Raw genomic sequence first — 27,311 nt, 5'->3', positions numbered from 1 at the left:
TACTGATTTTTTTGTGAAGTACTCCGATAGTAACTCTTCTCAGGCAGAGTTTGAATATATCCTCCTCAGGCAGGGAAAATGCCTGGATCATTCATATTCAGACAAGCCATTTTGTCTTCTGTCAAATTTCCACTTTGTAACTGAAGCCATCGAAGTATTAATTCAGGAGTATGGGCAGAGGTTTTGCTGAAGAAACCAGTTAGGGGAATTTGTATCGGCTCATCATGTTATGATGTACATCTGAATTTACTTCAGTTGCTTTTTTTTAACCTTGATTTACATGCGTATGATTAAGGTTTAAGAGTTACAAGATAAATAAAGCTTGATCCAAATGCTCAGTGGTAATCCCGTGTGGTGTGTTGACCCTGGCTGGAGGCCAGGTGCCCACCAAAGCTGCTCTGTCACTCCCCTCCTCAGCTGGGCAGGGGAGAGAAAAGGTAACGAAAGGCTCGTGGGTCGAGATAAGGACAGGGAGAGATCACTCACCAGTTCCCGTCACTGGGGAAACAGACTCGACTTGGGGAAAATTACTTTAATTTATTACCAATCAAATCAGAGTAGGAGAATGAGAAATAAAACCAAATCTTAAAACACCTTCCCCCGAGCCCTCCCTTCTTCCCGGGCTCTACTTCACTCCCGATTTTCTCTCCCTCTTCCGCCTGAGAGGCACAAGGGGACGGGGAATGCAGTTGTGGTCAGTTCATCACACGTCATCTCTGCTGGTCCTTCCTCCTCAGGGGGAGGACTCCTCACACCCTTCCCCTGCTCCAGCATGGGGTCCCTTCCACAGGAGACAGTCCTCCACAAGCTTCTCCAGTGTGAATCCTTCCCACAGGCTGCAGTTCTACACACACTGCTCCAGCCTGGGTCCCTTCCAGGGAGGGGTGCTGTCCTTCAGGAACAGACTGCTCCAGCATGGGTCCCCCACGGGGTCACAAGTCCTGCCAGCAAACCGACTCCAGCCTGGGCTCCTCTCTCCACTGGGCCACAGGTCCTGCCAGGACCCTGCTCCAGTGTGGGCTTCCCACAGGGTCACAGCCTCCTTTGGGCATCTCCCTGCTCTGGTGAGGGGTCCTCCACAGGCTGCAGGTGGAGATCTGCTCCCCCGTGGAGCTCCATGGCTGCAGGGGCACAGCCGGCCTCACCATGGGCTTCCCCAAGGGCTGCCGGGGAACCTCTGCTCCAGCGCCTGGAGCCCCTCCTGCCCCTCCTGCTGCTCTGACCTGTGTGTCTGCAGAGTTGTTGCTCTCACACATTCTCACTCCTTGCTCCAGCTCCAGTTGCTGTTGTTCCCCGCCACCTCCTCCTTCCTAACTCTCTTCTCCCAGAGACGCTGCCGCCGTCACTGCTGGGCTCGGCCTTGGCCAGCGGTGGGTCTGTCTTGGAGCCGGCTGGCACTGGCCCAGTAGGACATAGTGGAAGCTTCCGGAAGCTTCTCACAGAAGCCACCCCTGTAGCACACACACACCCCCACCACCACACCCCCCAATCCTTGTCACACAAACCCAATACATCCCTGCACAGATGATTCTGCCTCTTTAATTTCTGTAGAAATTTCATTACATGAATATATAGATAAATTTGTCTTAGATTTACGCTGAGAAACCCACAGCATGCAAGCTGCTTGTGCCAAGTACTCTTTCTTATGGCCTCTCCAAGCTCCCTTGGAATTTGCTTTGAAGGGGAAACCATTAACCAAGACTTGGATGAGATACTTCAGTGGGTCTCCTGTGTTCACAGACTGATAAGATCAGAGTCCTCCAGTATGTGCTCTAAACCAGCTTTTCAGGGTGGTTTATTAGCATTTTGCCACTGGAGCCTAAGTGAGCAAATACTGAAGTGCTGCACAGTGATAGAGGCAGCATGTAAAGAATACTCCATTAATATAGCAGGTTGTTTTGGCTTCTATTTAAATTTTGACTGTTAACGTACGATGTACAAGGCAGCTTTCTCTCAACCCCTGGAGTGAGTAACAGTTAACGCATCCTCTGTGCCTGCATATTAATTCAATTTTTTCAGTCACACTTCAAAAAAATTCTCATTTTTCTATGTAAGGAAACTAAGGATGTTACTTAGAGATTGAGGGTGAGTAAATGACCGCTGGCATTGGCACTTGTACATTTAGAATTTGGCATTTGGGGGTCTTTTTTTTTGTATGCCTGGTTTTCTGTAGTTTGTCTTCACATCTGAGTTTGTGCCAAAGAGGTAATCTGAAGATAAGCTCATACTTGAGCTTATAGTAGCCTCAAACTATTACAGAGGAGGAGGTTGAGGAAGAACCTGAAATACTTGCCTGAGATGGCTGGAAACTTGTCAGTAGTTATTCTAGACCCTATCAAGTTCTCCACTACCTGTTGTAAGTTCAGAATAGGTTTTGCTGTATTGTGTGCTGTAATATGTTGTCCCCAAAATATTAACACCACAAACATGAATAAGGCCGGCGTATGGAGAATACCATGAATTTACAGGAACACACTCTACCCATTTGAGGTGTGCACCATGGCCTCTCTTGTTTCGCTGAGGCAATTTTTTATGATGGTACGAAATTTTTATCAGCAGCCTTCTACCTACATGCAAAATACAGTTTGGAGTATCAGGTTGTTCTGCCAGCTACACCCTGACTACAGCAGTGCGGTAGCCTCCGGCAGTTAGACATGAGGACAGGAGGCATGGAGTTTTTCAGTTGAGACAGTGATTGCTCAATGCTGTGCTCGTATCCAGACCAGTGTACTCTAATGATGGTTCAGTGTAGCAACTAACTTAGTCCTGGAAGCTCCAGTGTAAGGGGGTAAGATACTTTAAAAACAATTATTTGTTGATACTTTCAACACTGAACTTGGTTGGTTTACTCACCCTTGAGGTATCAGTGTAAAGGACTTCTTCCCCCCCCCCCCCCCTTCTTTTTTTAATTTCATTATTCCACTGGAGCTTTCCTGACTACTTAAAACTGGTTTTTGTGTTTAAAAATGCATATAATTTCTGACATCTTTTTTCTTTCTTTTTTTTTTTTTAAGAGTAGGTACATTATTACACAGCTTAGGTACATCTTAATAGTGTAAGGCAAGGATTAAATAGTCCCAAAATGTGAATTTGACAATTGCACACCTGTACTGTTTCCTGATGTATTTAGTGTATGTTTACATGCTCAAAACATCTGCCCATTTTAGCACTTTCTTATTAATAGGTAAGGCTATCTTCAAAGGAGGCAATTCATAAAGATGATGGAGTTTTTAAGGCTCCTGCACCACCTCCCAAAGTGATAAAAACTGTGACAATACCTACTCAGCCCTATCAAGAGATAGTAACTGCATTGAAATGTAGGAAAGAAGACAAAGAAGTAAGTATTCTTAACAAATTTTTAAGATAAAGAATTGTTGGTAATCCTAAGTACTGAAGGAACAGTGTCAAAGTGAAATTTGGCTTTCCTGTTAAAGATAATATTTATATCTAAATAGTTGAATGGCCTTCATTAACTTCTTAATGTTTCCTTGCACTCAAAACTGGGTAGATCTTGAACTGTACCAGGTTAAGGTTATAATCAATCCCAAGAGCAACTTACCTAGGTGAAAATATTTGTCTCTTCCAGTTATACACTGTTGTTCAGCATGTAAAGCACTTCAATGATGTAGTGGAATTTGGTGAAAATCAAGAGTTCACAGATGATATTGAGTACTTGCTAAGTGGATTGAAGAGCAATCAGCCCCTAAACACACGTTGCCTTAGGTAAGATATCTTAATATAAAACACTGAACTTATATTTAAAGGAGATACTGAATTAAATATTCATCAATGAAGTGACCATGCTTTAAAATGTTGTTTGAGTAGTCACCTGGCACTTCTGCTATAAAGAATAAAATTTGAAACTAATCATCAAGATGATATATTGTGAATCAAAAGTAGTATGACTAGGAAGATGAAACAGAAATTTGTACAGTAAGAGACATCTTCAACACTCTTGTCTTCCTTGCTATAAATTTAAAAAAAAAAAAGAATTTTTTATAACTTTTCTTTGTTTAGTGCTATCTTATGTGTGATGGCTGTTCTGTATTTTAAGGAAAAATCCAATTCTAAAATAAACTCCTTAAGACTGGGAAGTTACCTGGCTATAATCTGGAACTAACGTAATACTGAGATACTGTTTAACTCCAACCACCTGTTCTTTATCTTTTGTTGAGAAATAACACAGCTAACATCCACTGGAGCTGTCGTGGCCTCAGTATTGATTAGAAGCTTCCTTAGGTTCTCTTGAACTACTCATTGCACTCTTGAATATTCAAGTTACACATTATTGCAAAGTTAGTATCAGAAACGTTAGTCTTGCTTCGAAAAAGTTGATGAGTTAATATATAGGTGCCCATTCCCTGGATGTAAAAGTATGATGTTCTGTAACTATGTAATAATCTTTTTTTTAATACTAGTAAACTTTCCTCTGTTTAGCAAAACTAAAATGCTAGAGAAGGAAAAACTTGAATCCACAGAGATAGGTGATGAGGACACTTTACTTAAGATTTGACTGTGGATGAGAAAAAGCTTTATATGCTTTTAAGAAAGCTATTTTTAAAATTTATTCTTCACATTCCTCAAAAACTAGCAACGAATATTGTTGCTGAAGTATTAGAAAGAATTTTTACAAGAAAACTATTATCCAGTTTTTATGTACATTATGATAAGAATAAATACCATAATGACAGTTTAGGAGTGTGTTTCTTATTGAGTGCACTTAATTTGCTTGTATGGCAAGTTTCCTAAGATCTTAAATTGACTTTTTTACTTTCCAAATTTATATCATGGAATATAATTTGTATAAACACCATAAAAATTTTTTCTTTCAGTTAAATAAAAAGAAAAACATTTTTCCAAAGGAAATCAATGTGTAAGGATAGGAATAGACGTAAAAGTATCAGAAACTGGTAGGTAAGCTCTAACTGGTGCTGTTGTGATTGGAGACAGAAAGACTGCTTGTTCTTTAAAGAGCATCCTGTATGAATCTTGTTATAATAAGATTCCTCAGTACTCATGGAAGACTTGAGTGCAGAATCACTCCCACATTACTCCACATTTAAACGCAATGTACTTTTAATAGTCTGTATGTTGCACTGTGTTAGAAATGGCAGACGGCTTGCTAATAGAACTAGGGGAAGACTTCCATTTTTAGAATGGAACTGTTATTCTGATCCCTGATCCGACTAATATATTTGTCAGATTTTTTGCTGAAATCTAGTGTGTCCATCAACCATAAATGCAGCAATAAGTATTAAAAATGTTTGATTTTTTGTAACAGTATTGTCCGGCATAAGTGGGACTAATCAGTCAGATAAGTAACTGTTCGAGAGCGATGGAAGCTCACATTTATAATTTCTGATAATGCCTTGATCCATAATAAGCTCTCCTGTGCCTCTCCATGCTCGTGCTCAATCCATGAACATTTTACCTTCAATTTAAGTATTTCAAATTATTTCAACTCTTGTTTGAAAGAAGCAAGTTCAGGGTACCCTTTCAAATCCTGTTTTTAGCCAACCTTAAAACAAAGCAGACTTAGTTTGGTGCTGGTAAGCAACTGTTGAATAAAGACGTTTCAGAAGAAACATCCTGACGGAGTTTGTCAGCGTCTGAGGTATATGATCAGTCACATTTTGTAGACTTGTTTGTCTGCCTTTTTGGTAAATGTGCTCGTTTTAGTTGTTTTAATCCGAAATTAATTTTCTCTAGTGTAATCAGCTTGGCGACAAAGTGCGCCATGCCTAGCTTCCGAATGCATCTGAGAGCACATGGGATGGTAGCCATGGTTTTCAAAACACTGGATGATTCCCAACACCATCAGGTATGGATACATTTGTGTATTTCAGTAAAGTTTAATACCTGTCTGCTTTGTATGAATTTTGCGTACATGCAAGTCAAGGTCAAGCAGGGGGAATAGTGTGCGTCTGGGATCAGTGGCTCCATTTTAGAAATCTGTAGCGGAATGAAACATAAAAGCACCTGCATTCCAATGTCAAATTTCCCTTCCACTGTTTATGTGCTTCTGGGTTTGGAAATTATTTTAAAAATCACTTAAGCTTTTTAAAAAAAAAAAATCTGCCTGTGCTTTGGATTGCTATTTTATATCTTCTCTTAAGCTTTTAAAAATAGTTTTATTGTTATAATTTCTTTCAAATAAAATACATTTGAAAGGAATCCTTTCTCCTTGTGTTTAAAGATGACTCTAAGTGCTTATCTCCAGACTTGCTTGTATGTGAATTATTGCCTTTTCTGTAGCTGTTGTGGGGCATTTTTCATGTCCTGTGCTTGTCTCGTTGAGCAGTGCTGTAACTGCAGTTGTAGGATGCCTTGAGTATGTGCAGTGTTCTGTGCTAAAGCTAGGAAAGGTAAATTTTAACTACTTACGGCAACATTACCCAAGAGTTAAAAACTGAGGCAGCTTGAGGTTTCCTTCTTACCAACTTCACAAGTTCAATTCGGCCTTAATAGAAAATGCTTCTTGCGGGTGATGCTATTTTTCCAGCCATTGGAAGCCGTGCCTCGGGGGTATCCCCTGCGCTTCTGTTACAAAAGCTGAGCGTTGGAAATGTTACTTGAAGTGGGTGGTATATATGTATATCCAGTCAGGTTTATTCCTTTTATTTAACAACTCTAGAAGAGCAACATACAATGCAGAAGGAAACTTTTCACCCACAGAAATAGACATTTAAGTGATTGTATTTGACATCTTACTGTGGGTGGGGGAAAAAGCTGTGGAGCTCTAAGTAACTAATTTATAAAAATAGCTTGTTTCCACCTCCCTCCCAACTTAGCAGTGGCTAACTGTAAAACGTAGGAATTGGGTTCAATGCATTCATTATTTTGTGAGCTGTCAAAATAGTGCCAAGTGATACTAGAAATAAATAAAGTATAGTCACGCTTGTTTAGGACAGTTGCCACCCCTGAGTTGCAGGAGATCTGCCGAGGACAGCTAGAGTTCCTTGGAAAATGTACAAGCTTGCTCCATGTACTTTGGGCAGTCTTTTTAACAGTTGCCATTATGCCTTCATTTTCAAAAGAACTAGCACATACAGTTCAAAAGGAAATTGCCTGCTATTATTAGTCTACAGTAACAAAAAGCATTGATTATATTCACTATTTTCAGTGTATTTGATGAAACACTACCTTTTGTCAGGAAGAAGAAAAATTGGTAGTTAATGTTTTAATGTAGTTACAGTGCATTCTTGGCACAGGTTATACAGTATTACAAAACTACTGATTTATTGAACTGTTAGTAATAAGCGCTAAAATATATGCTCTAACTTCTGACAATGTATGCTTCAAGCAGTGACCTTCCCTGTGTAAGCTTGCTGTCTCTTTATACTACCCTTTTATTCACTGAATATTTCACTAAAATTTTAACTTGTTCAAAATGAATAGAAATTTCTCCACAAAATCTCAGTGCAAAGTGACTCAAAAATAATATATCATACTAGGCTTTGCTTGCATGGCTCAAATCCACTTAAGATGTGTAAGGACTGGGGAAAAAAACAACAATTATTTTGTTAATATTTTCTTCAAAGTATTTTGGAGATGGAAAAAAAAAAAACTGCCACAATGACATTGCTAATGGAAACAAATGTAAGCGTATACTGCATTCATTGCACTGATACAATGCAGTCGAGTGAGAAAGTAGAGGACTTTCACATTTCCGTAAAAATATAAAAAGCAGTTGCAGAAGTATCTTTTTTTAACCAGCAAGGAAAACAAAATAACCAGTTATCTTACTGAGCTATGCCCCAAAATATTTACGTGAAAATTACTTGTTCCACCAAATTTTTCTTGTAGGTTTGTCTTCAAGCTACAATTTCAGGTTTTTAGCTGACTTTGTCTCTTCAGCTATTCTCTGAAGGTTTTGGAATATTATTAATTTTTAAAATAAAAGCTATATTTTCATTATAGCTGTCAGTAGTTAAGCACAGAAATGTGGTTTTGTAATGTCTTCAGCATGTGAATAATTAAAAAAAAGTGCATTAAACGTAGTGCTGAAGCCTAGAAAATAACCATCTGTTCCCACAAGCTGGAGTATAAATAGAACAAGCAAGGGAAGGCAAGGATGAGAGTGGGTGTAAATGGTCTGCCGTTTCTCGAGTGTATGTTCGACTAGAATGTTTTCCTGAATTCTGTAGAAGTATGAAGTGCAACTCCAGAGTTAGATATGCCATAAAATTTCTGTCTAGAGCAAATTTTATTTATTTACTTTTTTCTTCTCCTTTACACATTTGTTTGGAAGCAGAATGTGTTTTAAGCGTTTTGGGTTCTTTGGTGGTTTTGTTTCTTTAGGATAATGATCAAAAATTAGTTGTACTAACAATTTTCCCCTCATTCTCAACTCAGAATTCTGTGTATGATAGGACATGAGATAGTTAACCACATTGTCTGAAAGCTGTTTCAAACACTTAAAAAAGATCAGACCAAAATGTAAAGTTGTTATATTCAAGATTAAACCACATTTCCTAGAGGGACTAAGAAAAAAGAGTTTTAGAAAACCTGTATCACTGGCATGTAGCTGGAGCAGGTTTGGTCCACATCATAAGCACCATTCACATTTGAGGCCCTCACTTGGGCAACATCAGAATTTTCCTGCTGCACGTCAGCACTGGGAGGCTTATTGGCCTGATGGCCTTCTGTATACGTGCTGTTGCAGGAACCCGGTTCGTGCTACCCATAGCTACTCCACTCCTTTTTGCTTTTCGGGCAGTCCTGCAGCCTGAAACCTTCTGCATGAAGTCCTAGTCCCCTGCTTGTGTCCCTTCTGATCACATTTAAGTATCTTAACCTGGGTGGAAGGTCTGAAGTGAAGTGTCGATGGACTTATGTGGAGGGAGAACCATTGCTCTCTGCATAATAGGGAGTTGGTTGGGTTGCGAAGCAGGGAGCTTGGGACAGGCAAGGGCTTGGTACGGAGGCTTACAAAATGAGCGCGATTGCCTTTATCAGGCTTTGGAGTGTCTGTCAAGCATTTCTGAGTAGTGCTCCAAGAACTGTCTTTGACTTTCTGAAATGCCTAAGCATTGGCAGCCCAGGTTATAAATTCAGCAGTTTCCCTCTGTTAACTGCTGCATAGTTTCTAGTTGATAGAAATTCCTTTGGGGGTGTAAGCTTTTTTTTTTTTACCGGAAAGCTCACCTGGATAACGCTGGTCACTAGAAAATAGTTCTTCGTAGATACTGCTCTAATAGGTCCCACATTGCCTGAACAAGAGTTAGCGGAGTAACCTTTGGTTTATCTGGAATGCATGTTGTGGTGGGTTGGCCCTGGCTGGAGGCCAGGTGCCCACCAAAGCTGCTCTGTCACTCCCCTCCTCAGCTGGGCAATGGAGAGAAAAGGTAATGAAGGGCTCGTGGGTCAAGATGAGGACAGGGAGAGATCACTCACCAGTTCCCGTCACTGGGGAAACAGACTCGACTTTGGGAAATTAGTTTATTGCCAATCAAATCAGAGTAGGAGAATGAGAAATAAAAACTAAATCTTAAAACACCTTCCCCCGAGCCCTCCCTTCTTCTGGGCTCAACTTCACTCCTGATTTTCTCCACCTCCTCCATCTGAGCAGCGCAGGGGGATGGGGAATGCAGTTGTGGTCAGTTCATCACATGTTGTCTCTGCTGCTCCTTCCTCCTCAGGGGGAGGACTCCTCACACCCTTCCCCTGATCCAGCGTGGGGTCCCTCCCGCAGGAGACAGTCCTCCACAAGCTTCTCCAGTGTGAATCCTTCCCACAGGCTGCAGTTCTTCACACACTGCTCCAGCCTGGGTCCCTTCCAGGGAAGGGTGACGTCCTTCAGGAACAGACTTCTGCAGCGTGGGACCCCCACAGGGTCACAAGTCCTGCCAGGAGCCTGCTCCAGTGTGGGCTTCCCACAGGCTCACAGCCTCTTCTGGGCATCTCCCTGCTTTGGCGTGGGGTCCTTCCCAGGCTACAGGTGGAGATCTGCTCCCCCGTGGAGCTCCATGGCTGCAGGGGCATAGCCGGCCTCACCATGGGCTTCCTCATGGGCTGCAGGGGAATCTCTGCTCCGGCACCTGGAGCCCCTCCTGCTCTGACCTGTCTGGCAGAGTTGTTGCTGTCACACATTCTCACTCCTCTCTGGCTGCAGTTGTGCAGGTGTTTTCCCCTCCTTAACTGTGTTCTACCAGAGGCACATACCATCAGCTACTGAGGCTGCTGGGCTCGGCCTTGGCCAGCGGTGGGTCTGTCTTGGAGCCGGCTGGCACTGGCCCAATAGGACATAGTGGAAGCTTCTGGCAGCTTCTCGCAGAAGCCACCCCTGTGGCTGCCCCCTCCCCCCCATCACACAGACCCGATACATACATGCTCCAGTGTCCTGTTTTAATAACTGCCATTATGAAGGAAAGAGTCTTCTTCCAGGAACCTGAAATTTCTGACAGTTAAAAGCAGTTCCAACTAAATCCAGAGTAAACCATTTGTATGATAAAATTGCAATGTTTATTGGAGGTAGTTAACAGAAATTAAGGGAAAGCAAGGTATATCCTGTCTATGTAGACAAGCCACATAGATTGCTTTCTGCCTTACATCTGACAAGGCTGGAGTAGTGATATTCACAGCTAAGATTTTTTTTTTTAACAACCCTGTGTCTCCAGGTTGTATTCATGAAAGGAAATGTAGATTTGGAAACTCTTGGTTGCTTCCTTCAGTATTCCACATGCATTTTTGGTAGTGAGTCAGATGAAAGTCTTCATTCACCTGAGGGTTTCCTTGACTCAGGCAGGAAGGAGTTCTAACATAGCTTTTGATCGACTGTCAGCTGCCTAGTCCTGTTTTGGAAATGCTGATACTGCTTAGCATGACCAGGTATTATGATTACTTCTAAAATAAACAGAAGCAGCTAATGATTGCGTTGGTGGTTGGCTGAACTCTAAATAAGATGTTAATCTGCTACAGCACAGAAATTCTGCTCTTTCCTGTTCAGCTGTACAACATCCACATTCCAGAATTAGTTTGTCTCCTTTTTTAATTTATACAGAAAAAATTGTAATAGATGCATGCAGCATGTTGACTCTTGAGAGTTGCACTCAGTAGGACACACACATACCCATACCCCTCGCAGCTCTTTTTTCCCTTCAGATACCGTCAGAGGTTTCTGAAAGTATTGTGCTCAGCAGAACTCAATTCTCCATGAACATTTCTCCTCTTTACTATAACTTGGAGCTCACCAGGATGGACCAGTCTCTGGGTGCCAGCACTGTACTTACCAGCACTAGGGACAGACTGCTTCGCTCTGATCTCTTCACTGTCAGTTGTCCCTTCTGACAGTCACCTTCTACCTTTGCTTTTGTGGATCCTCATGAAGATGAAATTTAATTCCTTCCTGGAGTAGGATTAAGTATTCTTTAGCCAGTAAGAGGTCCCTGTATGCCAATTCTGTGTAAGATAGGGATGGTCACGATAACATTTATTTGTTAAGGGCTGATGGGGACAGGACAAGGGGGAAGCTGTTTTGTACTCTGGCTGCTTCCAAAAAGCATAGTCACCTGGAACTTAAATGTATTTATGCTGGAAGGGTTTGGGCAAACCTGACTGACAGACCTGCTTGGCAGAGTCTGAATATGTGTCACCAGGGTTTGTTTTTTTTTATTTCTTCCTTCCCACGCAAACACTGTCCCCATGATCTCCATATTTGCTGGTGCTGTCACCAGCTTATCCCATCGAACCAGAATGTTCACCTACCTTGCCATGTACCCTGTGCTTTTTCACTTTGTTCCCTGCCATCTGTCTCTTCTATAATACTGTGTTACTGGAGTTACCGTTTCTTATTCTGTCTGCAGCATTGAGTCCCTTGAAAGTAGAAAACCCTGCTTTTCTACTAGGGCTTTGTAAATGTATTAAGTGATTTATGTCTCAGTTGTATTGGTTAGAAAAATGCATTAGTAACTTGCTAGAAGGAATTTATGTACAACAGTTAAGTACTCATGCAAGTGCTAGCATAGATTGGGGCTTGTCAGGCTTTTTCTTTCATATATCTTCAGTGTGTTTATTAAAAATTGTAAAAGGTCTGCCTAACATGTTTACTAAAAACTATCTCTTTTTTTTTTCCCCAACCCAAGAATTTGTCCCTTTGTACAGCAGCTTTAATGTACATCCTGAGTAGAGATCGCTTGAACATGGATTTAGACAGAGCAAGTCTAGATCTGATGATACGGCTTTTGGAATTGGAACAAGATGCTTCTTCTGCCAAGCTGCTGAATGAAAAAGACATGAATAAAATTAAGGAAAAAATTCGGAGACTCTGTGAAACTGTTCACAACAAACATCTTGATCTTGAAAACATCACGGTGGGTATCACGCTTTTATTTGAAAGACCTGGCAAAAGTGGAATGCTTAACAAAATGGAACTTGTAAGCATTATCCTTGATCTCATACCTCCCAGCTGAGAAGTCACGTCATTTTGTCTACCTTCTGTGTGTATATGACTGCACTCAAGTATTTTCTTCTTTAAATTTGACGTTTCCTTTCTAAAAGGCTGTTAGTAGGATAAAGTTATGATATTCTTCAACTGTCTAACTCACCATTCGCTCCTGCGAAGGGTAGCTAGTTAAAGGTAGCAGTTAAAAACAACTAACACTTTATATAACCATGTGTTCAAAGACCTCGTTTAGATTATTTTACTTTGTTTCTTTGCCTAAATTTCATATATACCTTCACAAACAGTAGGGGTTCTTACGTGGGAATAAGTGTTGTGTGTTACATGGATAATGTGGTACAGGTTCTCCCATTAAAAGAAATAAAAATCCGTCCTACGGAAACTGTTTTTTCTCTGCCCAAAGCGTGGTGGCAGATCTGTTGATTACCATAAATGTCGATGAAATTTTTTCCTTCCTTTCTCAAACATACTTATTTTTTGTGAATGTATCTTCAGCTGCAACAGAGTGAACTGGTTTTGTTTAAAAATAAATTTGGCCGTGGTTTGATGCTAGCATCAAGCTAGCTTGAAAAATAAAGGGTAAATTGTAAGCCTTTTTAAAAGAGTGTATTTAAAGAATTGATGACAGATTGACTAGATGAGTGGTCATAGATGGCAAAAATTAGTGTTTTTGCTTTCACCATATTTAAGTATAACAGATGTTAGTATGATCTTAATTTTTTAACATCCTGTCATACCATCTTTTAATGTTTTAAAGATTCTTACGAGGTTTTTGCCATTTTTCATGTAATACTTGCACCCAACAGGAGAAGCTTCTGATTTATGTTTATGAAGTGAGCTTTTTGAGTTTTATCTCTGCAAGTAATATTTCAACACCTGCCAGTAATCTGCAGTTAAGATTGTATTCCATTTTAGGTTAGATTAGAAGATGATATGCCTTGTTGAGCTGGCATTTTCTTTTTGTAATTTTTGTGACTTTTTTGCCAGTTTAGGAAGGTCTTGGTTTGGGTTTTTTCCCAAAAATTCTAGCTATGGAACAGATAGCAGAATTGGTATGAAAAGTCAGTGTTATGTAGCAGTAGAAAGAGCTGAATTTTGGGGGAGGAAGATAATATTGATGACATTCTTAACCTTGGTAGTCAGTTTGTGGTGACAAAGGAGAATTGTTTCAGAGTTTTAGGCTTGTTTCCTACAAACCTATGAAATGTGCAGGTAGGGGGCTTGTATTGATTTTTCGGCCTTTGAAATCTGCAAAGGAAGAATGAACTTGAGATTCTTTTCTCTGCTTTCCGCTTACTCTCTGAATTCATGTGATACAGTCTGAAGATACCAACACAGAATGAAATTTGTTCTCTAGGTGGTGATCTGCTAGGAATTGGCATAGCCGGTGTCTTATTCAGTGCTGTTTTGGCACCGAAGGCAGCTCAGATAGCTCAGAGTCTGTCAGTGCCAGGATATCTTTTGCACTATAAACTGTAAGACAGCTCCCTTTATTAGGCATGGAACAGCTGGTGCAGGTTCCTCATTGCTAAAGCATCCAGCCACACAGACCACTGTCTCCTATTTGAGCTTTTCTCATATTCATACTCTGAGCTAGCCTGATGTTTTTTTATGAACTGTAATTCTGTTCTTCTGTTTTCTTAGGCATGACTTTTAAAGGGAGAGGATATATTAAAAGGGACTCTGTCTTGTAAGGAAGTTGTCCATGAGTAAAGAGTAATATTATCACAGGCCATCAGTTTCAGCTGTCTAGTTTTTTTCCTGAGGCATCTCTAGTTCTTAAAATTATGTCGAGCTGTTGTTGTAAATGTGTTGAATACTGTAGGACCTCACAGATGGAAACTGGTTCTGTCCCAGCTGCATCATCTAGATGCAGAGACTATATAGTGTTTAGAGAATATATGCAAGCCAAATGAGATGGTTAGGTTCTCTTCCAATTTATGATAGTAGCAGTGGTAAGTGGAGACAATAATGAATTTCATATGTGGAAGATGAAGTTGCTTTCACATAGATCTCTGTCATGAGATATAATAAGCAATGTCTGTTTTGTACCAGATGACAAGCAGAAAAGGCTAACAAAAATGCAAATCTTCTGGGGGTAAAGAAGAGATCTGTGCTTTTTCAGGCTCAGACATACCCACTGAGAAACAGAAGGACTGTGGCAGATGTTTTGATAACTCTGTGTTGTGCCTAACTGGTTACACCTTCCTTTTGGGGTTTTTTTTTAATCTTGCACAGATCAAACGAAGATGATCAATACTGCCTATCTGTTTCCACGGGCGGTGTTGTTTGTGTGACTATCTAGAAGTTAGGTCGGACTAATTTTTGAGTACTCAAACAGGTATTCAAAGGGTTCTGTTTTCTAGGCTGCTATGAACATTAAAAATGTAAATCCAGAAATTGAAAAGGAGTTCTCTGTGGGTTGAATTTGTTCCAGGTTTTTCTGCTGGCTTAGAAGAAAATAAAACCTGGAGAACTTAGCCTTCATGTTAGCAAATGGTGCTTGCCTGTCAGTCAGCATAGCCCTCTGGAGCTGATGCTTGCAGCTAGCTCCTCTCTGTTGCATCATAACAAAAATTTTCTGAAGTGACTTCTCTTTTCAGTTGGTGAAAGAGGTAGTTCTGTTTTTCACTCTCAGCGTAAGGCTGAAAGCTTAGGGAGACCATGTTTTGAACCTCTGGTGTTAAAATTTCATAGTAATTGACACAAAAATTGGATTACTTTCCTCAAAAGCAGAAGGGTTACAAGGTTTTAATTAATTTTATTTTAAAAAAAATTGAAAATTGTATTCTTATGCCCAGTATTATAAATATCCTGGAGTTTTTTGAAATCTTGCTGCCCTTTGGCTGAAAGCTAAGCACCATATTTTAAACATTGTGTGGCCTTTGAGCTTTCAGGGTGAAGATATTCAGGAAGTATCCCTTAAGGAGAGTTTTTAATCACCTTCTATCAATCTGGTTTAGGTTATGCATGATTTTAGACATCCATGTTACAGTATTTTCAAGCTCAATCTATAAAAGTGAAAGGAATCATCAGAAGAGGACAGGAAAGCTTCAGAGAGCTAGGGATCTGTCAAACTGCTGTCGTCCCCTCCTCCCTCAAAACGCTTTCTTCAGAAGGGAAGTTCTCCATCCATTGCTTAAAATTTCCTTATCTCCTTTCACATTATGTTTTTAAATTAAAGCTTTTAAAAGTGTGAGGTTTTAGAACTTCTATCTCCCAGTGATGAGATGAGAGCACCCTGTAACCAAGTGTGGTTTAGTTTCCCTCCTGTGGGAAGACTGGATGAGTGGCTGTTGCCAATGACAGGTAGCTAGCAGGTTCCCGGGTGGTGAAACAGTTGCAGGAGTAATTGCAGCTTTGTCTTTGTTCCCTCTGTGATGGGGAATTGAGATGCTGCTGACTCAGGGAGGAATGACCTATCGCAGCTTTGCTGTTGCTTGTGTTCTCTTGTCCCCCACAACACTTTCATGACCCAAGGACGCTTCCATTGACATTGGAGAAAGGCTGTTACTAACTGTATGCTCATCAGTGACAGTGTGCTGCGGAGCCTGCTCCTAAAAAACGGAAATAGCTACGTTTGGGTGGTAACCCTTCTTTATCAAGGCTAATCTTCAACTTTCTTTTCCTCCTTGGATATCAGTATTTTGAAAACAAGGAAAGCAGCTGAAGATGTTGCAGGGTGGGCCTCATACAGTTTATAACTTGGTTTTCCAAGACAATGGGGTGTTTACTCAAGCCTCGTGAGTGCTGTTATTCCCAGGAGGTGCTGAGGTTTGCACTGGTATCCTGGCACATGCTGCACAGCTCAGGATAAGCAGAGCCCTCCTTGAAGCATTACAAATCAAATGTGTCAGGGAGGGAAGATAACTTGAGAGTGGTTAAATTCAGTTGGCTTCAATGAGATCTTACGGCTTTTTCCCTGACCTTTCATTGTTGTGTTTATGTACCATATATGAAATTAAGCTCGTAGTAGTCCAGACTTTCCTGTTTGTTTTCCAGGTGTTACAGAAGTCTGTACTGGTCACTTTTGTGTATGTGTAAATTCGTACATATGCATATGTTTTATTATTAACATTTCCATTTAATTAGAGGCCTTTGGAAAAACAAGTTATAGTCTTGACTTTATAAATGGTGTTAGTTCTGGTTAAAACATTGCAGGGAATTAATGAAGATAATCACCCAAAATCTCTTCAGTTTCCATTTTCAGGGAGTAAACTTATCTTTGCTGTTGAATTTTTATATGTATTCCTCTTTTTAAAAAAAATCAATTGGTAAATATGGTAAGATTTTCTACAGTGTTTTAGTTTAATTTCTGTCTTCTATGAGTTTAAAATTAAAAACACAAAATACCTACGTTAGAATCAAATGTATTCTACAAGCAGCAGAGCCAGTATATGGGAGACAGAGAAGCAGTGTTCGCTGTGGCTTTTCTTGGGGTTTTTTCCTGTCTGGTTGATTTGTCTGTTTCCTTCCTCCACTTGCTTGTTCTGATAACAAGAGAAACAGATGAAAGGAGGCTGCTTAGGTTTTCCAAGCTATTAATAAAGTCAAGAAAAAGTTGAAAATGCAAAGTACCTTTTTATCAGTACCAAGTAATTTTTTTAAGATATACATATTTTTCAATCTGTTCTTGCTCCCTCTGGTGGTTCTTCTACTCAGAACCTACAACTTTGTTTTTATGGTTTTTATCTGATGTGTATTTGTATGATTTGATATATTGGCTACAGCTGCATATGATGATTTCACTAATTCTGGAACCTGACTCTTTCAGACTGGGCATTTGGCAATGGAAACATTACTGTCTCTCACCTCAAAACGAGCTGGGGACTGGTTTAAAGAAGAACTGCGTCTTCTAGGTGGTCTCGATCATATTGTAGATAAAGGTATATTGGAAATGCTGTTTTGACAGTGAGAAAAAACAGTGAATCTTACTAAAAATGTTTGCTTTTCTTAATGTTAGTTTTCTGTCGTTAAAAATAGAAACATGTCTTTTTCTCAGCAATGTTGAAAGTAAAGTATGCAATTCGACAGCAAGTCATTGGGAAATATTAGTGACTTCGATCTGTTGCATGTGGGATTGAAAGTAGTTTTAATGTTAAACAGAACGTGTATAACGTTGCATATAATGTGTGACATTAAAAATGGCTTAAGCTTAGGCAGAATACAGATTACTGTTGCATCTCTGGACAGCACATAAATACAGCACACTTATTCCAGAGTAAAATCTCCTTTACAGTCTTACAGAATTATTTTCAGGCCTGGTGTTTTTAACTAAATATCCCAGAGGAAGTCAGCCCTTCAAGAAGAGATGGTGGGTGTTTTGTTTCCTTATTTTTTTTTCAAGATCAACACCCCACAGATAGGGGAAGGGACATACCTAAAATGAATTCTTGAGCTGAATAAAGCTTGCTTTTAGGTAAGCAGAGGGGTGGACAAAGGAAGGATTGAAGAGATGAAAGTATTCAACTTGCATCATGGTTTTAGACTTGTAAGGGGTGGGGAAGGTGCATGCTGTATCTTTTTTCTCTTCTACAAAACAGTGCATTACAGTTAAGGAACATAGTCATGTTCGGTACAATCTTTTCATTGTCAGTAGAAAATAAGATACAGATAGGTAATATATGGCAACAGTCACAAACTTGTAAAGCCAAAATTTTAAGATTGGGGTTTTGTTTGTTTTGGTTTTTTCTTAATTTACTTGGAGAAATGAAAAATTTTGGAATGCTGATCATGTCTTTGTGATTGTTTCCTAGTATTAGAGTTTTGTAAAGTATAAAACAAGGTTTATGGGAACTCTCCAAGTAGATAATTAGTTTGTAAGTTTGGCTTTTGAAGACCTCTTACTGATAGTTGAAAATTACTTTTCGTTGTTGTTTAGTTAAAGAATGTGTGGATCACCTAAGCAGTGATGAAAATGAAGAGAAACTGGTTGCTTCGTTATGGGGTGCAGAAAGATGTTTACGGGTCTTAGAAAGTGTGAGTATGAGCAGATGCATTGCATTTCTGAAAACTGCTTTTTCTCAACCAGACCTTTTCAATGTTACATTCTTTCAATACATAGATACATAACAACTCTATAATGTTGTTTATTTTTTATAGAAGATACTCAGTTTATGATGTTTATCAGTGTTCCCAGAATGTTTGTTTTAAAATTTCTTTTACCATTCTGTATGTATGTACAATGTTGCAAGTTTATTTTTGGTAAGAAAACTGAATGTAATGTGATGCTTTTTCTTAAGTTTCTACAACAAGCTGCTGCTTATGGATGTTGTTTTCAAGGCATGAGTTTGACACTCTAGTGTGTCTAGTAATAACGGATCATTATAAAAGCAGTATTTTCTTAGAAGTGGTAAATCGATGAACATTTTAAGAATTGCTACTTTCAAACACGAGCTGGCTAAGCACTGAAAGAGAAAACTGCCCTGCAAGTCAGACTAGTCCTGTAATCAGCTGAGCGTGTATATTGAGACGGTAAATGCTTTTTGAGAACTTTGAACAGAATTGAAATACATGGTACTTGTGTAGAGCTTAATTGACAGGAATTGTGAGCTCATGCTTCTCTACAATGCCTTGTTTTGCTGGTTTTTTCATATTTGTTAGTAGTGTTACTCTTTTTGTATTGTGGTATGGTAAACAAGCAGAAGAGTGTTTTGAAGTTTTAGCAGTACATCTCCACACATCAGAAAGCAACGTTCGGGTTCAGAGTACAGGTCAATGACTCTTAATGAACACCTTAAACCCAAGTCAGAGGGCAAATAGCTACAGCAGTAACGTGTTTTCTTCACTAAAATAAAAGGACAAACTCAAAGACAGTGTAAAAGTAAGCTAAACGCTGAAAAAGATTAACGGTTGCTGAAGTATTAATTCAGGGGTGCCTACTTAAAAATTAATGGCACCTAGCTCTTTACCTGCCTTCTGAACAGTGAGAGAAAAATTTTCAGATCCAATTTCCGCTTTTCTGATAGATGGCATTGCCAAGCAACAGTAGAAGAGCCTTGTTTAGTGGTAGAATATTGAAATTTGAATGTAAGGGTGGTTTGCGATGCAGTAAGATCCTTAGGAACTTGGGAGAGACGACAAAAATCAACACACCAAATTGCGCAAATTTAAGAGAAGAACTTTACACTTTCTGAAAATTGATTCCCTTGATTGAAATTCAGAATCAAAGGAGAACTTGATTTTTATGGTTGGATGCATAATAAGCTCTCGGAAATGGAGTTGATGTCAAGTCCCTAAAAATAACATTAGGTATATAATTGTTTTCTGGGTTATGTTTTTATATATATTTACATACCCACTTGGGGCACAGTAGTCCCAGGATATAGATGCAGGTTTCTGCTGTGGCAGAACATTCTGCTACACGGTTTCCATACTTACTCTATCAGGGAAAATGGTTTTATCTTCAGTGCCACGATTTTGTGTGATTAATTACACAGTGAAAACTCCAAGGAAATCTTGGACAATGATAAGTGAAGGTTTACACTGGATAATAACCAAGAAATGTGGAACCAAATAAAGTGGGTTGGTAGTGGAAGGGAATGCTTGTCTTTCAAGGAAAAAAGTCCCATTTTTAATACTACTTTATCCTCTTCTTTTTAGGTAACTGTGCATAATCCAGAAAATCAGAGCTATCTGATAGCATATAAAGACTCACAACTCATAGTCTCCTCAGCTAAGTAAGTTGTAACAGAAAGACATTATTTTGGCAGAGCATTGCTCATGATAGGGCAAAAAGAAATGAATTGTTATACCAGAAGATTGTAGGGGGGAAAACCCCACAATTTCCACTGTTGCTTTTCATGATGTAATGCTAAAGTTAATTTAGATGAGGGTATGGGTAACTACCTGACTACTACCAATATGTAGTGCTGCTGCTAGTGGTTCTGTAGAAGCTGTAGACTGTGGATTCAGCTCCTTCTGTACTAAGTTAATACGAACACAGAAGAGGGCAGTTGGGAAGCCACATACATTTATTTACATACTCCTTTATTGTGTTTTCATTATGCTTAAGTGTTTACTGAAACAGAGTGTAACAGAATTGACAGTGTAACTAAGAATTAAAATAGTGAAATTGTGTTCTTGGCTGTTCTCCCTTGCAAAGATGCTTGTACAAACACCTCTAACCCATTTATCAATCTGGGTGAGGTCTCAGTTGACTAGCAGAGATTGTATCCCTCTTGTACTGCTCTTCGTAAGAGAACAAGTTAAGCTGAAAATTTGATTCTGCAGACCTCACTGGAAATGTAATTTCATGGTTGTAGGTTAGGCATTTTGAGTATTTCTTTAAATTTGATTTTATTTAAATTTAAATTTCTTTAAACTTGAAAACCCAAACCCCAAAAACCACAACCCGCAGTTTACGGTGGTATTTAGAGCCATACATATTTTTTACATTCCTTGTTTGTTTGTAATTGGGATCAGTGTTGTCAGTTTAACATCAAACTAATGTCATGAAGTAGAATCATGCCTATGGTCCTGTTACAAGATGAAGATTTTAATGCTAGAAAGTCACATGTCAGTTATTTCTTACAGAATAGGAATAGCTCTGAGGACAGAACAAGAGAACATTTAGGTAACACTGTCAGAAGAATGTGGTGCCTTGATCGTCAGAGGATATGAGAGGCTGGGTTTGTAGGGAGAGGAGATATCTTTTGTAAGACCAAGTTGGAAAGAAAAATTAACTTTGCTCTTGAAATCTCAAGCTGATAAAGCTCTAAGCCACAAAGCTTTCCTGGTTTTTGTTTTCACAATTTCAGCTGAGCTTATAAATTTGGTAGGTGATAACTTTATCATCTCTCCCTACAGACTGGGCATCAGAAAAGTTCTGCATAAGCTCTGTATTTGAGGTTTTTTTCTTGGTGAAACGAGCATAAAGGTGGAGTATCCTTTATGTTGTGGAGGTAATTTTGTTCTGCGTCTTCTCCCCGCAGAGCACTGCAGCATTGTGAGGAGTTAATCCAGCGATATAATCGTGCTGAAGACAGTATCTGTTTACCAGACAATAAGCCTCTGCCTCACCAGAATGTAACTAACCATGTGGGTAAAGCAGTAGAAGACTGTATGAGGGCCATCATTGGTGTCTTGCTCAACCTGACAAATGATAATGGTAAAACAAACAAATCAAAATTTGCATATTCTATCTTAAAGCATCAGATATAACCCTAATGAAAACCCTTTTCTTCTACCCATTACGGTTTTTCCATGTACAATGCAATAAAGCAGTTATGTATGATAGATGCTTGCTTTACAGTATTCAGTAATTTGTCTTTGCAAATTGGATGAGTAGTTGCAAGTATTAAGTGGTGTGTGCTTTGGCTAAGAGAGTCCCCTTTGTCTTTAGGGCCAAAAGGTTTTTATCAATTTGCTTACGATTATGAAAACGAGTTATTTTCAAAATTGAGCCTCTAAACTCTTTTTGTTTACAGAATGGGGTAGTACAAAAACAGGTGAACAAGATGGTCTGATAGGCACAGCTATGAATTGTGTGCTTCAGGTTCCAAAGTTCCTACCTCAAGAGCAGAGATTTGATATTCGGGTGCTGGTAAGCTATTGTATTTGTTACATTAACATAAAATGATTTCCCTCCTTGTTGTGTGTTTAACTACTCTGGTTCCAAATTAAGGAGCAGCCTCTACAATTTTCATTGACCGTATATATAAGAATATACTTAGTGAGGTACTTAAAGAAGGTTTTCTGGCAGGATTTTGTGGTTTTGAGCTCTAACCTTTTTCCCTGTGTTTGGTGGGGAAAAAATGTAGATTCGAGTTGGACAACTGAATCCCTAGTCTATAAATGAAATATCATCTTTAAAAATGTCTTCATGTTCAGAATTGGAAAAACGGAGATTCCTGCATACAAGTTCTAGTGTACAGGGGTCTCAGTTCTGCCTCATTTCTTTAAATCCTGATCCCCCAATCTATCAAACTGTTTCATAAAGGTGACTTAGGAAGTTATGTATCCTCAGAAAGATAAAGCCTAAAGAAGACATTTATCTGGATAGATGTTCTTTGCTAAATTATCCTTTTTTAATGTGTGTAATGCTCTTTGACTCTCCAATTCTTGCAGGGATTGGGTCTGTTGATCAATCTAGTAGAATACAGTGCTCGGAATAGGCACTGTCTTGTCAATATGGAAACATCATGTTCTTTTGATTCATTCTGTACGGGAGAAGGAGATGATAGCCTAAAGATAACTGGACAGATTGATGCTGTTCAGGCTTTAGTGCAGGTAAGAAATGTATTTTTCCTGTAATAGTTACCATTTCTCATTATCAGACTGACAAGGGGGAAGGGAGAACTCGGCAATGAAGATATGTCAGAATTTTTTTCTGTTTAGTATTTTGAGTAATACAGCATAATGGGGGAAGAGGGGTGCTGCTCAGAATTTTGGCTTTTTCAGTACTGTCCATTACAGAAACAGCTTTCCTGGTAAAAGAACAGTGCTGTTGTTACAGACATCCAAAGGCTGCTGTCGTGCTCTGTAAAGCTTTCTTGTTCATATACAGTTTATTTCTACTTTTCTTGTTCCTAAGTGTTTTACTTCTAGATTTGTTTTAAACCAGCTGTAAAAATTGGAAGCTACTCTCGTCTTAAATACTTTGCTTCAGTAGGTTATTTTTTTAAGTACTATCTTTTTGGGAGTTTGTAACTTTAAATTAAAAAAAAGTACTATGCTTTATAAGAGCACGAAAATATGAGTGTAATGATTATGGATGTGAAATGGCATTCTTGAATGTTGTATTGACTAACTTGTTAAAAAAAGAAATCCACCCATAGTTTTGCTGGATGAGTTCCACCATGCAAACTAAAATAGAAGAATTGAAAAAGGAAAATACAGCCTTTTTATGTCAATGGAGATAATTTTATGGACACTTTTAGCAGTTCTTCTACTTAACTATGTGAAATAACTGTCCAGCAGCAGACAAAAAAAATCAACAATAAAAATAACAATATTAAATATCTTAAATATTGCTCTGCCGAGCTGTATACTATAAAACTCATGGTTGTATCGTTTGGGAAGTAATTCACAAGATATGAGTGCACAATATGAGATTCCTGTTTCAGTCACATCCTTGATAAGTCATTTTACATTACTCTTTCAAAGTTTTGCTTTTTGCATATCAAGGGAAAAGCTAAGAGAGTAAAGAGGGGATAGCTAGCATGAAAGAAAATGAGGATTGGTAGAGAACAAAAATGGACAGGAAAATACGGCAACTTTTAGTCTTCAAGCTGTGTCTCAAAGAAAACGATTAAACATTTACGATGCCTAAGAAAGAGGAGCCTGACAACTGGTTCAACACTGGGGAGGGAGGCCTTTTCTGTAGAGCACAGTGTTAGTGTTGGGATAAATTATATTTTCCTTTGAAGAAGAAAAGGCTATTGTTAAGAAAAGTATTGAAGACTAGCTGTATTAAGGGGTGAATTGTGAAGGGGAAATAAACTTTCAAGTAATAATTCAATATGTTTAGGGTTTAATTTATAATACAAATTCTCCTGAAATTTCCCCCATTAGCTATTTCTTGAGCGTGAGCGAGCGGCACAGCTGGCCGAGAGCCAGACAGATGAATTGATTAAAGAAGCTCCTACGGCTCAGCATGATAAGAGTGGGGAATGGCAAGAGACAAGTGGGGAGATACAGTGGGTCTCCACAGAGAAGCCAGATAGTACTGAAGAGAAAGATAAGAAGGAAGAAGATGATGAAGAACTTGATCTTAATAAAGGTATGTTGTCTGGTTGTGATGAGCTTGGAAAAGGCAAAGAACTCTGACTGCAATAACTTCCCACCTTGTCCTCTGCTTCCTATCTCCATGCAGTCTCTTGGGCGGGGATTTCCTTAGCATCTCCGCCAGGTGAAAGTGTTGCAGACCACCAGCAGGAGCAGCTCCGTGCTGAAGCTTGAGAAGTGGAAGAAGTTATACTACTTTTTATTTCCTTAATAGTACCTTCTATCAGTTCCTGCTTAAAACAAAACAAAACAAACCCCAAAACTTTAAAAACAAACAAACAAACAAAAAAACAACAACAAACACCAAAACCTAAAAACCTTTTTAGGGACAATCTGTGTAAGAAGGATTCTGGAAGGGGTGGCTTTTAGGCCTTTATCTTGTTCTTCTGAAAGTTACTTGAAAGTTACTTGCCTTAATTTTGTTTTCCAAGGTATCATGACCCATTCTTGTTTCATGCTACTACTAGGTTTTGTTTATTTTCATCCCCTCCCTATTTGCATGTATGCTTTTTCTGTCCGCATCTTCTTTGGTCTGAGTTCTCACTCCATTGGTGGTATCTCAGGTACCTGTGCAATCATTTGGTGCACTGCATCTTTGGTAGTTTGCTCCAGGAATTTGAGTATCTCTAAGCTGAGTTATGTAGTTTCTCTGGAAAACATACCAGGTCTGAAAAATCAGTCCTTCTTGTTTCATCTTCTAATAGTAGGTGCAGTATATTACTTCTAATAGTGTTTTAACCTTTTAATAGTAGGTGCATGTTACTACTTCCTCCAACCTTGCTTTATATCTTCCATTCTTTTTGTAGCTTCATCAACTGGCATCTGCAGCTATTTGTGGTTTGCCCAAAAATGCTGAGTCATTAAGCAAAAAGTGCTATATCTGTTAGCCTTAAAATACAATAAACGTCTTTTGGTGGAAGTCTTACTGGCTTACAGTATCATGCAAAACATTTATATTTGTATTTTGGTGTCTTAAGCGTACAGCTTGCACATTAAAATGGCAATTGATAAAATAGTTTACAATGTAATGAGTTGAAAGCGAATGAATGCTTTTTCTGTTCAAGAATGTGCTGCTGAGTTAGTAAGTACGGAGTTTGGCTGATTCTTGCCTCTGAAGTCTCAGTCCAAAAGCTCATTTCGTTTGAGGAAAAAATTCTGACAAGCAATAATGAAAGATTGTATTCAAAGCAGTAAAAGATACCAGCTGCTTAGAGACTACAATACTTTCAGCCGTTGTCTCTCTTTACAGCTCTTCAGCATGCTGGGAAGCACATGGAAGACTGCATCGTGGCCTCATACACAGCATTGCTTCTAGGCTGTCTCTGCCAAGAGAGTCCAGTAAGGGAATAAGTCAATAACTTGCTTTGAAGTCCAATACAAATTTTTAGTGAAGTAATAATTTGCAGTATTGAAATGGGTTTATTAAATTAGGGTTCGATGTGAGCTAGTATGTTGATGAAGCTGCACTGATGTATATAGTTTTTTGAGAAGTTGCCAGAGGTATTCCATCCAAAAGAACCTTGCTGAACGTGAGTGCGTTTATCAAAAACAATTGGAATTGAATATTTAACCTCTTCCGCCTCTCTCCCCTTCACTGTTAGTCATAGCCAACAAATGAACTTACTTCGGAAAGGCAAAGGAAAATTGGCTGGCCTGTTCTGTAATTATAAAAGCTTGCTTTATTTTTCAGTAGTTTCAATAAGCAAGTTAACATCAGACTTGTTTGTTCTTTTTTACCAGGCTGCTTTATTTTTTTCCTCCATTGTAAATTACATGAAATCGTGTACGTCTATATTAGTTGATGATTGCCTCAGACTGGAAATACATAATAGAAAGCTGAAATTAAAACTTAAAAATACGGAACTCTAGTGGCTGAGAATTTCATAAACTCTCCTGTCAAATATATGCTCAAATGAAAATGAGGTTCAGACCTGCCTTCAGGCTTGTCTAAATTTACCATGATGGCAGAAGGGTCTTTAACATGCTGTTCTGTACCTTTTGACTGATTAGCTTCCACACAGTTTTAGTGTTTGGAGTGATACTGACAAGAAGTGCAATAATTCTCAACCTTTAGCAATTATAAAGGGAGATTGTCTCTGGGGAGGTCTGATGGTAGTAATGATCTTTAATGAGGAGGAAAAAAAAAAAACAAAACAAAAACCAACCAACAACAATTGTTTCCTAGAAACATAAACAGCATAAACATATGAATATTGTTTAAGAGAGACTTAAATTGTAGAGCTGACAGCAAAAGCCATCTTAATAATGTTATGGATATACTTCTCTTATTGCATTTCACATGCAGAGTAATATAGTTCTGTGTCGGAAAAATATTTTCCAAATTAAAATAGATTGTTTTATTTCTTAGATCAATGTGACTACTGTGAGGGAGTACTTACCTGAAGGGGACTTCTCTATAATGACTGAAATGCTGAAAAAATTTCTCAGTTTTATGAATCTTACTGTAAGTATTACATCTTTTAAATTGATGATGTAGATACTTTTGTAACTGTGTTTTTTGTTAATAGTCCATACATTTGTAGAAGCATTTAACACTTTTCAGTTGGTGTGTTTAGAAGAGCACAGGGTGAGTTTCTGTTTTTAAACACTGAAAACCCATTTGTCATTATTTTGGTAATAAATGGAATGAAGCTACTTTCATTCCCTTTTGATTGTGACTGGTCAGGAGAATATTTTTGAATCCTCTGCCTGAACCTAATTGCTTTTACTGATAAGTAATTCCAAATACTAAAATTCTGAGATGAGCATAGCTCTCAGGTATTTTGAAGAGGTATTACAAATGCTCGTTTGTTACTTCTGTTTTCTATTACATTTTCCAGTGTGCTGTTGGAACAACAGGCCAGAAATCTATCTCTAGGGTGATTGAATACTTGGAACACTGCTAGATACTTAACTTCCGCTGCAGGCACTCTAATGCTGGAGCTACCCTTAGACAAAAGAAGAAGTCATGAAAGAAGTCCTTGATGGATATACCAAGAGCATTCATCTGTGTCATTCGTGTTCGGATTTTTAAGGCTACCTGGTCTCTTAACCATGCATTCAGCATTTTCTAAAAGACAGTTACTACATCAATCTGCAACTATCAAAAATGAGGGGAAAAAGGTTCTGAGGAAAGTAAATAAAGAAACCATGCTGTTTATGATGCAGTGCAGTATTTAAATAT

At 38.8% G+C, this 27,311-nt stretch overlaps 1 protein-coding gene across 2 annotated transcripts in view; it reads left to right on the top strand.

The window, feature by feature from the left end:
• The window catches only part of WAPL (WAPL cohesin release factor), a gene marked incomplete at its 5' end in the record, with an annotated part of 68,639 nt that extends 41,564 nt beyond the window's left edge, over positions 1-27,075 (top strand). For both annotated transcript variants that reach the window (XM_082002070.1, XM_082002071.1), the window contains 14 exons: positions 3,185-3,337; positions 3,587-3,723; positions 5,710-5,821; positions 12,084-12,311; positions 17,175-17,286; positions 18,282-18,379; positions 20,003-20,079; positions 21,334-21,509; positions 21,829-21,944; positions 22,469-22,630; positions 23,915-24,122; positions 25,377-25,465; positions 26,496-26,591; positions 26,968-27,075. In XM_082002070.1, coding sequence (XP_081858196.1) covers positions 3,185-3,337; positions 3,587-3,723; positions 5,710-5,821; positions 12,084-12,311; positions 17,175-17,286; positions 18,282-18,379; positions 20,003-20,079; positions 21,334-21,509; positions 21,829-21,944; positions 22,469-22,630; positions 23,915-24,122; positions 25,377-25,465; positions 26,496-26,591; positions 26,968-27,033 — 1,830 coding nt within the window. In that variant the 3' untranslated portion in view covers positions 27,034-27,075. The remainder of the gene's footprint in view (positions 1-3,184; positions 3,338-3,586; positions 3,724-5,709; positions 5,822-12,083; positions 12,312-17,174; positions 17,287-18,281; positions 18,380-20,002; positions 20,080-21,333; positions 21,510-21,828; positions 21,945-22,468; positions 22,631-23,914; positions 24,123-25,376; positions 25,466-26,495; positions 26,592-26,967) is intronic.
• Between the last annotated feature and the right edge of the window lie 236 nt (positions 27,076-27,311).

This window comes from Phaethon aethereus, assembly GCF_964289735.1.
Source record: "Phaethon aethereus genome assembly, chromosome: 7".
NCBI classification, from domain to species: Eukaryota; Metazoa; Chordata; class Aves; order Phaethontiformes; family Phaethontidae; genus Phaethon; species Phaethon aethereus.
This window is presented reverse-complemented; position numbering and strand designations above follow the sequence as displayed.